Consider the following 14,918-nt stretch of genomic DNA (forward strand, 5'->3'; position numbering starts at 1 on the left):
CCTGATTCAATATATTCAAATTATCATTTCAACCCATAATAGTATTAAACTATTAATGAGAAATTTTAAATTATTTTTTCCACTATGCTTTTGAAATCTGATGTGCATTTTACACTTGTAGGCTATTTCCTTTCAGATTATTCACATTTCAAGTGGTAAAGAACTATTTGTAGCTAATAGCTACAGAGGTAGACTGTGGAGGTTTATAGAATGCATTCTTAACTTATCACAAGTGATAGTATACCATTTGACATAAAGTAGAAAAACTTTAAGCAAAACACCTTCCCTCCCCCCGGCCTTAGAGCATTTAGTGTCATTTGTTTTTCTTTTGTATAAACCTAACAACATGTTATTATTGTTATTATTTTTTTGCTTTGTATATTTTAAAAAGATTTTTAAAGTAAGAAAAATGTCTTATATGTACTCATATTTACCATCTTCAGTGTTTTTTGGTTTTTACGTAGATTCAGAATTTTTTTGGTCTGAAGGACTTCTTTTAATAGCTCTTATACAAATCTGCTGCTAAGTCGCTTCAATAGAGTCTGACTCTGTGTGACCCCATAGACGGCAGCCCACCAGGCTCCCCCATCCCTGGGATTCTCCAGGCAAGAATACTGGAGTGGGTTGCCATTTCCTTCTCCAATGCATGAAAGTGAAAAGTGAAAGTGAAGTCGTTCAGTTGCGACCCCATGGACTGCAGCCCACCAGGCTCCTCTGTCCATGGGATTTTCCAGGCAAGAGTACTGGAGTGGAGTGCCATTATACAAATCTACTGGTGATTAATGCTTTCAACTTTTGGATGTCTGAAAACATCTTTATTTTTCCTTCATAGTGAAAAATATATTCATAGCCTATACAACTGTAGGTTGATAATCGTCTCTCTTCAGTATAGGCATACATCATTTTATAGTGCTTCACAGATATTGCTTTTTTTAAGTAAATTGAAGGTATGTGGCAATCCTGTATCGAGAAAGTGTATTGACACTATTTTTCCAATAGAATTTGCTTGCTTCAAATTTGTCTGTCACATTTTGATAATTCTTGCAATATTTTAAACTTTTTCATTACTGTGTGTTATGATAATCTGTGATCAGTGATCTTTGATGTTACTATTGTACTAGTTTTGGGGTGCCATGAACCACATCTATATAAGATAGTAAAATTAATTGATAAATCTGTGTTCTGGCCACTCTCCCAACCAGCAGTTCCCCTATCTCTCTTGTGGGATCTCCATATTCCCTGAGACACAACGATATTGAAATTAGGGCAATTAGTAACTCTACAGTGGCCTCTGAGTAGTTAAGTGAAAGGATGAATTTCTTGTCTCTCACTTTAAATCAAAAGTGAGAAATGGTTAAACTTAGTGAGAAGGGCATGTCAAAAGCAGAGAGAGGCAACCAAAGCTAGGCCTCTGGCACCAAGAGTTAGCCAAGTATGAATGCAAAGGAAAAGTTCTTGAAGGAAATTAAGTGTGCTGCTCTAGTGAACATGAATGATAAGAAAAACAGTCTTATTGCTTTAAACAGTCTCACTGCTTTTTCTCTAAAGAGAAAGTGGTCTGGATAGAATATCAAACCAGCCTCAACATTCCTTTAAGTCAAAGCCTAATCCAGAACAAGGCCCTAATTATTTCAATTCTGTGAAGGTTGAGAGAAGTTAGGAACCTGTAGAACAAAAAATTAAAGCTAGCAGAGGTGGGTTCATGAGGTTTAAGGAAAGACACTTGTCTCCATAATATCACAGTACAAAGTGAAGTAGCAAATGCTGATTTAGAAGCTGCAGCAAGTTATCCAGAAGATCTAGCTAAGATGATGAATAAAGGTGGCTACATTAAAAAACAGATGTTCTACGTAAATGAAACAGCATTCTATTGGAAAAAGATGCCATTTAGGAATTTCATAGCTAGAAAGGAAAAGTCAATGTCTCTTCAATGCTTCAAAGCAAAGGCTGACTCTCTTGTTAGGGGCTGATGCAGCTGGTGACTTTAAGTTGAAGCCAGTGCTTACTTGCCATTCTGAAAATCCTAGGGCTGTTAAGAATAATGCTAAATCTACTCTGCCTGTGTTCTATATATGGAACAGCAAAGCCTGGATGATAGCACATCTATTTACAACAAGGTTTACTAAAATATCTGTAACTTACTGTTGAGATCTACTGCTCAGAAAAAAAAGATTTTCAAAATTTTACTGCTCATTGACAATGCACTTGGTCACCCAAGAGCTGATAGAGATGTGAAATTAACTTACTGTTGTTTTCATGCCTGCTAACACAACATCCATTCTGCAGCCTGTGAATCAAGGAGTTATTTTGACTTTCGAGTCTTATTTTCAGAAGTCTTAGGCGCAGGTCTGTGGGTAAGAAATACACTTCATAAGGCTGTAGTTGCCATAGAGAATGACTCCTCTGATGGATCTGGGTAAAGTGAATTGAAAACCTTCTGAAAAGGACTCATCATTGTAGATGTCAAGAAGAATATTCATGATTCAGCAAAGAGGTCAGAATATGAACATTAACAGGAGTTTGGAAGTGATTCCAACTCACATGGATGACTTTGACAGACTCACAACTTCAGTGGAAGATATAACTACGGAAGTGGTAGAAATAATAAGAGAGCAAGAATTAGAAGTGGAGTATGAAGATGTGGCAGAATTGCTGCAACTTCAAGATAAAACTTGGATAAAACTAGCTTCATAAGGATGAGCAAATAAAGTGGTTTCTTGCGATGAAATCTACTTCTGGTTGAGATGTTATTAAAGATGGTTGAAATGACAAGAGTGTTTGTTTATTTTTAAAAGAAGCCCCACACTCATTAGCACCCTATTTGTTTGTTTGTTTATCTAGCTGCACTGGATTGTAGTTGTGGCATGCAGGCTCTTTAGCTGCAGCATGTGAGATCAGGTTCCCTAATCAGGGATTGAACCTGGGCCCCTGCATTGGGAGCATGGAGTCTTAGCCACTGGACCACCAGGGAAGTCTGACAACAGAGAGTGTTACATCAGCTTATTTGAAATAGCAGTTGCAGGACTTGAGAAGACCCACTTCAATTTTCAAAGAAGTTCTGTGGGTAAAATGTTAACAAACAGCATTGCATGCAGATAATGCAGAGAACAGAGAAACCATTCACTCAAGCGAGAGTCAATTCATTTAGCAAACTTCCCTGTCTTATTTTAATAAATTGCCATAGTCATCCCAATCTTCAGCAAACCACCCTGAACAGCCAGCAGCCTCAACATTAAGGCCAGACCCTCAAGCAGCAAAAAGGTTATGATTTTTTGAAGGCTCAGATGACTGATTGTTATTACTTTTAGCAATAAAGTATTTTAATTACTTTGTACATATTTTAGACATAATGCTATTCCATATTTAATAGTTTGTATGTGTTTTGTATGCACTGAGAATCAAAAAATTATGTGACTTACTTTATTGCAGTATTTGCTTTATGGCAGCAGTGTGGAGTCAAATCTGCCATGTATCTCAGGTTTGTTTGATCTTAAAGATATTGCTCCATTGTCTCTGGGCTTATGTTGTTTTCGATAAGAAGTCTTCTATTAACTTTATGATTCTTCTTCTATATGTGTTTTTTCTCTCTGGTTGTTTTTTAAGACTTTGTCACTAGTCTTGAGCAATCTAATCATGTGCCTACATGTAACTTTTATTAAGTTTCTTGTGCTTGGGATTTGTTGAGCTTCTTTGATCTGCTGGTTTATAGCCTTTACCATATTTGAACAATTTGAGGCCATACTCCCTTCAAATATATTCTTAAGTTCTCCCTCCTTTCCTTTGAAAAGAATTCTTAATTTTAAGAATTTTTTTATTTTGGAATAATTTTTGATTACACAGAAGTTGTAAAGGTAGTGCAGAGAATTGACGTACATGCCTCTCTCCATTTCTCTATTAAGATCTTCTATACTGTTGTACCTTTGTCAAAATTAAGAAACCAACACTGGCACATTACTATTAACTAAGCCTTAGTTACTTATTACTTGAATTCCATCAGTTTTTCCATTCATGTCCACTTTTTGTTCCAGGATCCAATCCATAATACCTCCTTGTTTTTATTTGGCAAATCTTCTTAGTGTCCTCTGGTCTGTGACTGGGGATATTAATTTTAACAATGTATTTTAAGACAATATATCAAAATATCATTTCAAACTGTAATCAATATTTTTAAAATTATCTATTATTTTACATTATTTTTTTCATACAAATCTTCAAAATCTAGTGTGTATACTCACAGCACAAATTAAACTCTTTGGAAGTACTGTATCTGAATTGAGAGCTCACAAAATTTACAGTTGAAAAAGTAGACTAACATCCTCTGGTGGTTCCAATACACTTAAAATTCTTCCAATAATTGCACTATCAGTTTTTAAATTAAAATTAATTACTTAAGGAACTTAGTTCCTCAGTTGCAATAGCCATATTTCAAGGGCTCAATTGCCCTATGTGGCTAATGGCTACCATAGTAAATAGTACAGCTCCAGATCATTGTAAGGACTTTTGACATTTATTCTGAGCTCTGAAGTGGAAGTGTTAGTTGCCCAGTTGTGTCTGACTCTTTGCAATCCCATGGACTATAGCCCACCAGGCTCCTCTGTTCATGGAATTCTCCAAGCAAGAATAATGGAGTTGGTAGCCATGCTCTCCTCCAGATCTTCCTGACCCACAGATCAAATCCCGGTGTCTGCATTGCAGACAGATTCTTCACCGTCTGAACCACCAGGGAAGCCCAGCAAAGGAGTGACATGTCCTCACTGAAGTTGACTCTGCTCTCCTGGAGAACAAACTGAAGTGAGGGCAGAAGCAAGGAAACCAGCCAGGAGGCTACTACTATAACCAGGTGAGTGGTGAAGGTGTCTCAGACTAGGGCAGTAGTAGTGGAGGTGGAGAAAAGTGGTAGGATTCCAACATTACCTTGTTAGACTTGACACAATCTGCCTATGGATTAGATGTGGGATTGGGAATGACACCAAAGTTTTGGGCTTAAAAAAAAATTATGAATGTCTTGTACAGAGAAGATTTTGTAAGAAGTAGATTGAGAGTGGGGAGATTAGGGGCTATTTTGAACATTTGAGTTTAAAATATCTATAATATCTACCTTACATTGACATGGTAACTAGGCAGTGGATATGAATCTGGGGTTCAGGGGAGAGAGGTCTGCTGGAGTAATATATTTGGGAGTCATTAATGTGTAGATGGTATTTTAAAATGTAAGAGTGGAGGCTATCTATCACTGTAAAGTGTTAGCAGTAGTATTTTCAGAAAAATGCAAGTTTGGGGATTGGGTCCAAGAGCTCCACAAAAACTGGTGGCTCATTGGTAAAGAATCCACCTGCCAGGCAGGAGACAGGATCTCTGGGTTGGGAAGATTCCCCTGGAGAAGGAAACAGCAACCCACTCCAGTATTCTTGCCTGGGAAATCCCATGGACAGAGGAGCCTTGCGGGCTACAGTCTGTGGGGTCACAAAAGAATAAGGCACGACTTAGGGACTAAACAAGTTATCTTGTCTAAGCTCGCTCTGCTCGCTTTACAACAGGCCAATGAATTGCAGAGGAGGGGGATGAGACAAGGAATACAACTTTATTCTGAGAGCTGACGGACAGAGAAGATGGCAGACTAATATCTCAAAATAACCATCTTGGGGTTTGGATACCAGGTTCTTTTATTGATCAGAGATGGGGGGAGGTGAGGAAACAAAATAAAAAAGCCATTAATCTTGCAGCTGTCTCCTAGAATGGGAGGCCTCAGGCAGGGTATATGTTCCTCCTTCCTGCCATCTAGAGGTGGACAGGTCTCTGAACAAAGGCATTTTAACAGGCAGAAGGGCATGATTCTCTGAGGTAAGCCATTATGTATGATTATAATAACAAAAGCAAGGAAAAGCAAGTCAAAGACAGTTCCAACAGATTGGCTTTTCCCTGCAATAGCAGCAGCAGCAAAAGCAGGTGCTGGACTCAACAATGCAAAGGCAGGGATGAGCCAACCAGATACAGTAAATCATTTTGCTCTGATGAAACAAAAATACAGAGCCAGAAGGTATTAAAAAAAATGCAGTCAGTAAGGAAGGGCTTTCAGGCTGGCCGAGTGGCTAGTCAAGAGCTGAGAACGCGAGGGTTCAAAAGACAAGCTTTGGCGTTAACAACGGACAGCTGCAGTTAAGTTTCTTTCACGTACACAAAACCGACCAATTTCTCCTACCATAGAGCATGTCATTCTGCTGGTACAACAGGCATCTCGTTTCCAAAAAGGAGAGAAAGCATTGCCTCCTACCGCAAAGGCACTTAGCAGCCAAGCCAGCCCTCGCGGAGGGCACTTGAGCTCTAAAGTGGGACAGGCTCGGAGGGGAGAAGGGAGGCTGCTAAGGCGAGTTCAGGCGTAGAATCTCGATGGGCGTGTGTGTTCTGCGCTGAATTCTGACAGAATGGAAGAACCTTGGCTTAAAGACAAGGCAAAGCGTCATTTAAAGACAGTGGAAGGACTAAGTTTAGTGGAAACTCAAGGACAAAAAGCACTGAGACTTTTGAGCTGGCGGCAGGGCTGAAGGCACTGCGAACGACCCTCCCCTACCACATCCTCCGGCACCAAGGACCCTGAAGGACCAATAAGTGAGGAGGCGGAGGGGGCGGAAAAAGGCCGACTCACCAGGCACCTTTAAGGTCCTGATGCTGAGAGCAGCGTCAGCCAGCGCCTATCTCCCTCTCACCGGCTAACTCGGCTCGGGAGTGGTTCCTTCTGGGGCAAAACCCTGGCCTGGTTTTTAAACCGGAAGGTGCCGGAAAGCTGGTCTATCCGCTCCTCGAACTTCCGGGGCGCGGAGCCGGTGGAGTCAGAGCGGAAGACCCCCGCCGCGAGGGACGTTCCGGTCGCAAAAAAAGGGGCGGTGCCTGCGCGCACCAACCAATCACAGCAGATGCTTTCACGTGGCCAGCACTGGCCAATAGGCGACCGCGTCGGTAGCGGCGGGGAAATTCAAACGTGTGTGTGGAGAGGGGCTGGAGTTTCCATCTTTTCTTCTCAGCTCCGCTTTTCCGTGGAGAGGCCTACCTTGGCGGCGAACGGAGGGGCGGAGGCGGCCGGGGTCTGTGGGCGCTTGAGCCGAGCCGCGCGGGCCGGTGAGCTGTGGTGACGAGGCGGGAGGTCCCCGAGCCTGGCAGAGGATGTGGGGTGCGGCTCACAGGCCGGAGGGGGAGGGACGGGCCCGCTGTCCCCCGCCGGTCCTCCTGTTAGTGCCGGCGGTTTATTTGTCTAGGACTCAGGAGGCGAGAGGTAGATGTATGGACTTGGCTGGGAGAAGGGGCCTGCTAGGGCCTCTGCGGGAGACTCCTCTTCTTGTGTGGTGTTTTAGAACCGGGAGAGGAGCCGGTGGCCGTGGTTCTGACAGTTACCTTTGGGGCCTGGCTTCAGGGGGTGATACCAGGCACCCGCTTTGTCGCTTCTTTTCATTAACTATACTCGAGGTCGGGGGCGGCGTTGATATCAGTGACCCTGGGTTACTGGATTGATGGGTGTGAGAATCATCACAAAGATGACATTGACGGGAAGAAAGGCTGCGGACTCTTTGTGGACTAAACAAACATCAACACCGTGGAGATGGAATAAGTAATCAGTACTGTACAAATACTGTAGATTCTCGGTATGGGAATGATTAAGGTAGCACATCACCTTTCTGCCAGATATACAGAAGAATAAGCCTGCTGATATCCCATTTGTGAATAAAGGGCTGTGATGTTGTATGTATTCTGCTTTGTAACCACTTGCAACGTGCAAGTTTACTGACATAAAGCAGGTGAATAAAGGAATGGTTTTTATCATTGTCGAGAGGATTTTTTATGCCTATATGTTTCTACCAGAATCCAAGCAAATATACTATCACATTTTTTAAAAAAAAAGACTGAATTTGCAGATGGCCCAGAGAAAATAATTATGGAAAAAGAGTGAAAGGAAGGCATAGAAAAAAGTTTGAAAGGGGGCAGCAACTTCCCTGTTGTGCAATGCCTTTTTGAAGTTCTGGTGGAAAGAAGGAGTGTACTGAATACTTACCTGTTGGAAACCTTGCTGGACAGATTACAAAGACATGCAATTGTTTTTGTGCACATAGCTTCCCAAATACCACCCTGATAATATCTGTGTTGAAATGTGTTCATTTAACTAATGTTTTAGTCTCCTGGGTTCTGAAAGGCTAGTTGCAACATCTTTTTTTTAAATGCTAGTCAAAGTAGGAATTATGAATAGTTCGATTATTTTTTTTCCTTAGAAATGGAGGCTGAGGAGTTAAGTGGCAAAGAGTTGACAATTGATTCCATAATGAACAAAATGAGAGATATTAAAAATAAATTTAAAAATGAAGATCTTACTGACGAGCTAAGCTTGACTAAAGCCTCCACTGATACTACAGGTGAGTTGCGTTGTTTTGAGTGCCCTCTGAGGTAGAGGAAGGAACTGTTAACTGATTGATGCTCACCAATGACAGCACAAACATTTTATGTTTTAATCCTTTTGTGTGAAAATAGTTCCACAATTTTCCACTTTCTTAAAAAAGGAAACAACACTATTTATTACAGTGTGCTCAAAGGTGGTTTTCTTCCTCTTCCATTGTTGGCAGCTGTCATTTCTGCTCATATGCTTGCCATCAATAGGTACTCCTTCCCCCCCCCCACATTTTGCTGCAATCTGAGAAAGCCTCACTAATTACACCTTAATAAAACAGTGTATAAATGTAAGGCTAACCACACAGTATATGATTTGAAGAACCTTTCTGTTACTCTCCCAGCACTCTCCCAGCCTTTCTTGCCTGTTCTCCTTTGCTCGTTCTGTTTCAGCGGGAGCAGCTTCCCTACTGTGTCTCCTGTGTGGCGGACCAACCCCTACCCCAGTACCTTTGTTCTTGCTCTCTGCCCACTCTTAAACCTTCTTCAGGTTTTTGCTCAAATGTCTTCTCAGCAAGGCCCTCTCTAATCCATTTATTTATTTAATTAAACTTTTTTATTTTGAATTGGGGTATAGCTGATTAACAATGTTGTGATAGTTTCAGGTGGACAGCAAAAGGGCTTAGCCACACATACACATGTATCCTTTTTCTCTCAAACTCCCCTCCCGTCCAGGCTGCAGCATAATATTGAGCAGAATTCTGCTTGCTATAAGGTAGGTCCTAACCCACCTATTTAAAATAGCAACCTACTGTATTATTTTTCTCCACTGCAGTAGTCGCCTCATATCTCCTTTGTTGTTGTTCAGTCACCAAGTCATGTTCAATTCTTCGCTACCCCGTGGACTGCTTCCCTGTCCCTCACCATCTCACTGAGTTTGCCCAAGTTCATGTCATATCTCCTTTACTCATTTGTTGTCTGTCTACTCCACTAGGATGTGAGCTCCATGAGGGCATGGTTTTTATCAGTGGTGCTCTATCTACAGAACTAAGAATGGTTCCTGGCAAGTAGTGGGTACTTAAAATATTTTTTGAATGATGAATGAGTGAAAATACCCAAAGTTTAATGTCCTAGTTTTATGAAAAGTATTAGCTCAGAAGCTGAACTCTTTATATTAGGTTGTTGAAAAAGTCACCTTTAGATAAGTTTTGTTTTATTTATAGTAACCATTCAATGGATGAAGGATTGGAAAGCAAAGGCAAAAACCTATCCATATAAATAGTCAAAATGGCAGGTCATATTCCTTGAAACAACTTAGGAACTTATCATTTTGGTGTTAAGCAAATTTTTTAATGGTGATAGAATAAACACATACTTTATTTTGTGTATTTAAGTAGCACCATTGAAGGTTATGGCTTCCCTGGTGACTCAGTGGTAAAGAATCTGCCTGCCAATGCAGGAGATGTGAATTCGATCCCCGGGTCAGAAAGATCCCCTGGAGAAGGAAATGGCAACGTACTCCAGTATTCTTGCCTGGGAAATCCCATGGACAGAGGAGCCTGGTGGGCTACAGTCCATGGGGTCACAAAAGAGTCGGACATGACTTAACAATAAAGCTTATTTACAACAGGGTAGATGAGTCTTTATTTAAAACCCTTAGCTTGCTCAAAACTGTGAATATGTAACATGTTGATAAGTGGGATGTAACACATTATAATACCGAGTAAGGTTAAACCTGGTTTCTAGATGAGAAGAATTTACCTATTTACCATGCTGCATCGTAATGCATGTTTAGCTCAAATGACTGCTGACATAATAGAGACAGGAAGTTCTGAACAGAGAGAGCACAGTGCATGAGAAATACATCTGCATTTTTAAAGACTTTTTAAGAAAACTTGAAGACAAATTTGTTAGGGAAGTGATGGGAAATGAAACTGGAAAGTGAAGTTAAGATCAGAATAGATTATGGGTAAAAACAGAGTTCTGAATCTGTTTTAGTAAAAAGCAAAAGCAGTAATTTTGTTTGTAAAAGCAAATATTTAGCCCTCGTTGAAGGTAACTGAAACTAATAGAAGGGATGATAAGTTTCTCTAAATTTAATAATGTTTAGTAATGACTAAAGTAACCTGACAAGGACACTGACATTAAATCATGTTGTCTTTTAAAATCTGTTAACACCAAAGAAAATTAAAAATAAATTACAATGTGAAAATTATGGAGAAACGTGGGTAACTTGCAAGGAGAAGACAATGACCATATGAGTTGCTTATCTTCTGTAAACTGGTTTTGATTGATTGAAAAGTAAATTGAGGAATATGGAGATAATATTGGATGGATAAGGTTGTAAAGAAGGTTATGTTAGGGCTAGGACCATATGTTTCTAAATTTTTAATAAGTCATTGATGAAGAATTTTCCAGGAAAGTTGGTACTGGTGGTGGTAGGAGAGGCTTAGGTTTTCTTTGACTTGTTAGGATGCTAAAATAAAATTAGGCTGCTACAGGATAGCTTTCTTAGACTGCATATGGTATTTTAAAGCTACTCATAAACATTTCCAAATTCTCTTTTCTTCAAAATATGCAGCTTTTTACAGTAAAACATACCCTCTTAAAAGATATATACTCAGTAAATGTTTATATTTACATGAATTGTTAAAGTTTAAAAAATATTTTAACGAGTTTGTGTGCATTTGTACTGAGAGTATAAATGATTACCTGTAATTTGAAAGAAAAGTGCAATTTGGTATTTGTTTTTTGACTTTCATTTTTTGCTATATTTTGTCCCTTATTCAGATAACTCAGGAACTGTTAACCAAATAATGATGATGGCAAACAACCCAGAGGATTGGTTGAATTTGTTGCTCAAACTGGAGAAAAACAGTGTCCCTTTAAATGATGCCCTTTTAAATAAATTGATTGGTCGTTACAACCAAGCAATTGAAGCACTTCCTCCAGATAAATATGGCCAAAATGAGAGTTTTGCTAGGATTCAAGTGAGATTTGCTGAACTAAAAGCGTAAGTATTAGCATTTTAACTGTATTCAGCTAACTACATTACATAATACAAAACTACATCACCAAAAGGTAAAATGAAAACATGTTGTCAGAACTACTTGTAAATTTAATATTTTTTTTACCAAGTCTTTTTGTTTATAATTAACAAGTGAACTTGTAAACTTTCTTTACAATGTACATATTTCCACAAAAATTACATACTCTAGACTCCACCTAAAAAAATTTAAAAATTAACTTATTTAATTTTACAGACAGAAAACAATATTCTGTGTCTTCTGGAAAATAGGATGAGGAGTTATCAAACAGGCAACTGTGTTCTTTTTCTTAAAACTTAACTCTGAAATCTTTATTTCAGTATTCAAGAGCCAGACGATGCACGTGACTACTTCCAAATGGCCAGAGCAAACTGCAAGAAATTTGCTTTCGTGCATATATCTTTTGCACAGTTTGAACTATCACAAGGTAATCTGAAAATGTCAAGTCCAGATTTTAAGTAAAAGATAACTTCCTATTGTAATTTAAATCATGTGTGTGAAATAGAAATAATGAGGCAAAAGGCGTGAAAGTTGATCAGATGAAAATTCAGGGAAGGATGCTACCTGAATGTAAGTGTACGAAATATTTGTTATACCAGTTTCACTTGCACATTACACAAGTTAAACTGTTCGACATGAATTGTTACCAGAAGTGAGAAATTGCTTGTTTGCTTATAAATAAAATGTGTGAGCCTTGGAATAAATATTTTTGCCTGAGACTTTAAAATTTTTTTCCTAGGTTCAAAGAATATGTATCTGAGGAGTAAAGGTTGCTGCATTAAAATGACTGTTATTTTTTACTTTGTTAGGTAATTTCAAAAAAAGTAAGCAACTTCTTCATAAAGCTGTGGAATGTGGAGCAGCGCCACTTGAAATGCTGGAAATTGCCATTCAGAATTTGAACCTTCAGAAAAAGCAGCTGCTTTCAGAGGAGGAAAGGAAGAGTTTATCTGGTAAATATGTTTGTGTGTGCTAATACTTTTCTGTGGTGTTTAGTCCTGCCAAAAAAGGATTCAGGATAATATTCTATAGAAAAATATTGTTTATTTAGAATGATCAAAGTCTAAGATTAAGTTTTAGATGTAAAGGCGGTGAGACTTGCAGAAGTAACAAAGTCATTACTCTCTTACTGGCATTTTTTTTCCCCCTACTCAAACTAATTAGTAACACATTAAAACAACTCAGTAAAAACAGTAAGGTCCCAGACTCCCCTGGTGGTCTGAAGATTGAGACTTCTGCTTCCACTGCAGGGATACAGGTTCAATCCCTGGTAGGGGAACTAGGATCCCATATGCCACAAAGCATGGCAAAAAATAAGTAAATTAAAATTTTCATCTACAAAAAAAAATACACTTTAAAATAAAGCAATAAGGTCCCAATGTATAGCACAGGGAACTATATTCGATATATGTAATAAATAGTAATGGAAAAGAACATGAAAAGATATATATATATATATATATATGTATGTATGTGTAATTTAATTACTTTGCTGTACACTGGAAACTGACACAACATTGTAAATCAACTGTATTTCAATTAAGAAAACAAACAGGGACTCCCCTGGTGGTCCAGTGGTTAAGAATCTGCCCTGTAATGCAGGGGACCCAGGTTCCATCCCTGGTTAGGGAGTTAAGATCCCACATACTGTGGGGCTTTTAAGCCTGTGAGCTTCAGGTACTGAGCCCTGGGCGCTCTGGAGCCCGCACACCGCAAGGGAAGATCCTGTATGACGTAGTGAGGATCCCGCATGTCGTAAGGAAGACCCAAGGCAGCCAAATAACTAACAAACCAAACAAACTTGATCTAAGCAAGCGAATCACCTTTTGCTGTTAGAAATAAGGCACATGCCTTTACTCTGGGTAAGTTTAGTTCAGTTCAGTCGCTCAGTCCGACTCTTTGCGACCCCATGAATCGCAGCACGCCAGGCCTCCCTGTCCATCACCAACTCCCGGAGTTCACCCACTCACGTCCATCGAGTCAGTGATGCCATTCAGCCATCTCATCCACTGTCGTCCCCTTCTCCTGCCCCCAATCCCCCCCAGCATCAGAGTCTTTTCCAATGAGTCAACTCTTCGCATGAGGTGGTCAAAGTACTGGAGTTTCAGCTTTAGCATCATACCTTCCAAAGAAATCCCAGGACTGATCTTCTTCAGAATGGACTGGTTGGATCTCCTTGCAGTCCAAGGGACTCTCAAGAGTCTTCTCTAACACCACAGTTCAAAAGCGTCAATTCTTCAGTGCTCAGCCTTCTTCACAGTCCAACTCTCACATCCATACATGACCACAGGAAAAACCATAGCCTTGACTAGACGAACCTTTGTTAGCAAAGTAATGTCTCTGCTTTTGAATATGCTATCTAGATTGGTCATAACCTTCCTTCCAAGGAGTAAGTGTCTTTTAATTTCATAGCTGCAATCACCATCTGCAGTGATTTTGGAGCCCCCAAAAATAAAGTCTGACACTGTTTCCCCATCTATTTCCCATGAAGTGATGGGACCAGATGCCATGATCTTAGTTTTCTGAATGTTGAGCTTTAAGCCAACTTTTTCACTCTCCACTGTCACTTTCATCAAGAGGCTTTTTAGTTCCTCTTCACTTTCTGCCATAAGGGTGGTAAACAGTTATGTAATTATGAGACAATTATGAAGTATCGTTGGAGAATTAGCATCACAGCATCTTCATATCTGAATATCTTATTTAGGGACAAATATTTACTATGAATTGAGTTTTAAAGTATTATTTATGAGTTTGTTTTGTGTGTGTATTCCTTATGTCTTTACAAATTTAATTACAGTTTCAAAATGTTTACAGCATCTACAGTATCAAGTGCGCAAGAACCATTTCCCAGTACACTTGGACATTTACAGAATAGGAACATTAGCTGTGATTCTAAAGGACAGACTACTAAAGCCCGGTTCTTATATGGGTAAGGAAACTGAATTCATTTTTTAAATATTCATCATAAATTTATATTATATATCATCTGCATATATGTTTTCATGTTATAATAGTGTTTAGCAGTTGATGAAAATGCTTGTATCAATATTATTCTTTTAAAAATCGGTTTTTCTTTTTTTTCTTTAGAGAGAACATCCCCCCTCAAGACACAGAGATAGGCTATCGAAATCCCTTGAAACAAACAAGCAAGGCTAAACGGGTAAGTTATTTTTTACTTTGATTAAAGCAGAAGTGGTGAGGTCTATGCTTATTTCCTTGTTAGTTACTTAATCTTCCAAAACATTTTTAGTCATGCCCATTTGGAAGAGTCCCAGTTAACCTTCTAAGTAGCCCAGATTCCCATGAGAAGATGGATGTTTCAGTTGCACCACATTTTACTAAAAGGTATGTTTGAGTTTTAACTTTCGTTTTCAAAACTTGAAGACTGATGGCAAAATGATTATAAAGTCTCTTACTACATAAAAGTGGTTACGAGTACATTTTTATTTAGAATGAGGAACGAGTGGGAAATACGACTTTATTTTGCTTTTTTTCTCATTAAAA

The 14,918-nt window shown here is 39.2% G+C and overlaps 1 protein-coding gene and 1 long non-coding RNA gene across 11 annotated transcripts in view; one reads left to right on the top strand and one right to left on the bottom strand.

The window, feature by feature from the left end:
• Positions 1 to 3,797: 3,797 nt before the first annotated feature.
• Positions 3,798 to 6,985, bottom strand: LOC132346203 (uncharacterized). The gene is made up of 2 exons (XR_009495970.1): positions 6,200 to 6,985; positions 3,798 to 4,093 (listed from the first exon to the last, which is right to left on the bottom strand). It is a non-coding gene; the product is annotated as an uncharacterized lncRNA (long non-coding RNA).
• TTK (TTK protein kinase) overlaps positions 6,965 to 14,918 on the top strand; it is a 49,957-nt gene continuing 42,003 nt past the window's right edge. For 9 of the 10 annotated variants that reach the window (XR_009495792.1, XR_003036237.2, XR_003036238.2 and 6 more), the window contains exons 1-8: positions 6,965 to 7,113; positions 8,256 to 8,396; positions 11,158 to 11,380; positions 11,735 to 11,841; positions 12,224 to 12,367; positions 14,229 to 14,343; positions 14,502 to 14,574; positions 14,665 to 14,759. Coding sequence is in view for 7 of the 10 variants with exons in the window: in XM_024996643.2 (XP_024852411.1) it covers positions 8,258 to 8,396; positions 11,158 to 11,380; positions 11,735 to 11,841; positions 12,224 to 12,367; positions 14,229 to 14,343; positions 14,502 to 14,574; positions 14,665 to 14,759 (896 nt within the window). In the remaining 3 variants the exon portion in view is untranslated. Of the gene's footprint in view, positions 7,114 to 8,255; positions 8,397 to 11,157; positions 11,381 to 11,734; positions 11,842 to 12,223; positions 12,368 to 14,228; positions 14,344 to 14,501; positions 14,575 to 14,664; positions 14,760 to 14,918 lie in introns of those variants that run through there. The other variant, NM_001205913.1, reaches the window with a different exon arrangement.

This window comes from Bos taurus, chromosome 9 (assembly GCF_002263795.3).
Source record: "Bos taurus isolate L1 Dominette 01449 registration number 42190680 breed Hereford chromosome 9, ARS-UCD2.0, whole genome shotgun sequence".
NCBI classification, from domain to species: domain Eukaryota; kingdom Metazoa; phylum Chordata; class Mammalia; order Artiodactyla; family Bovidae; genus Bos; species Bos taurus.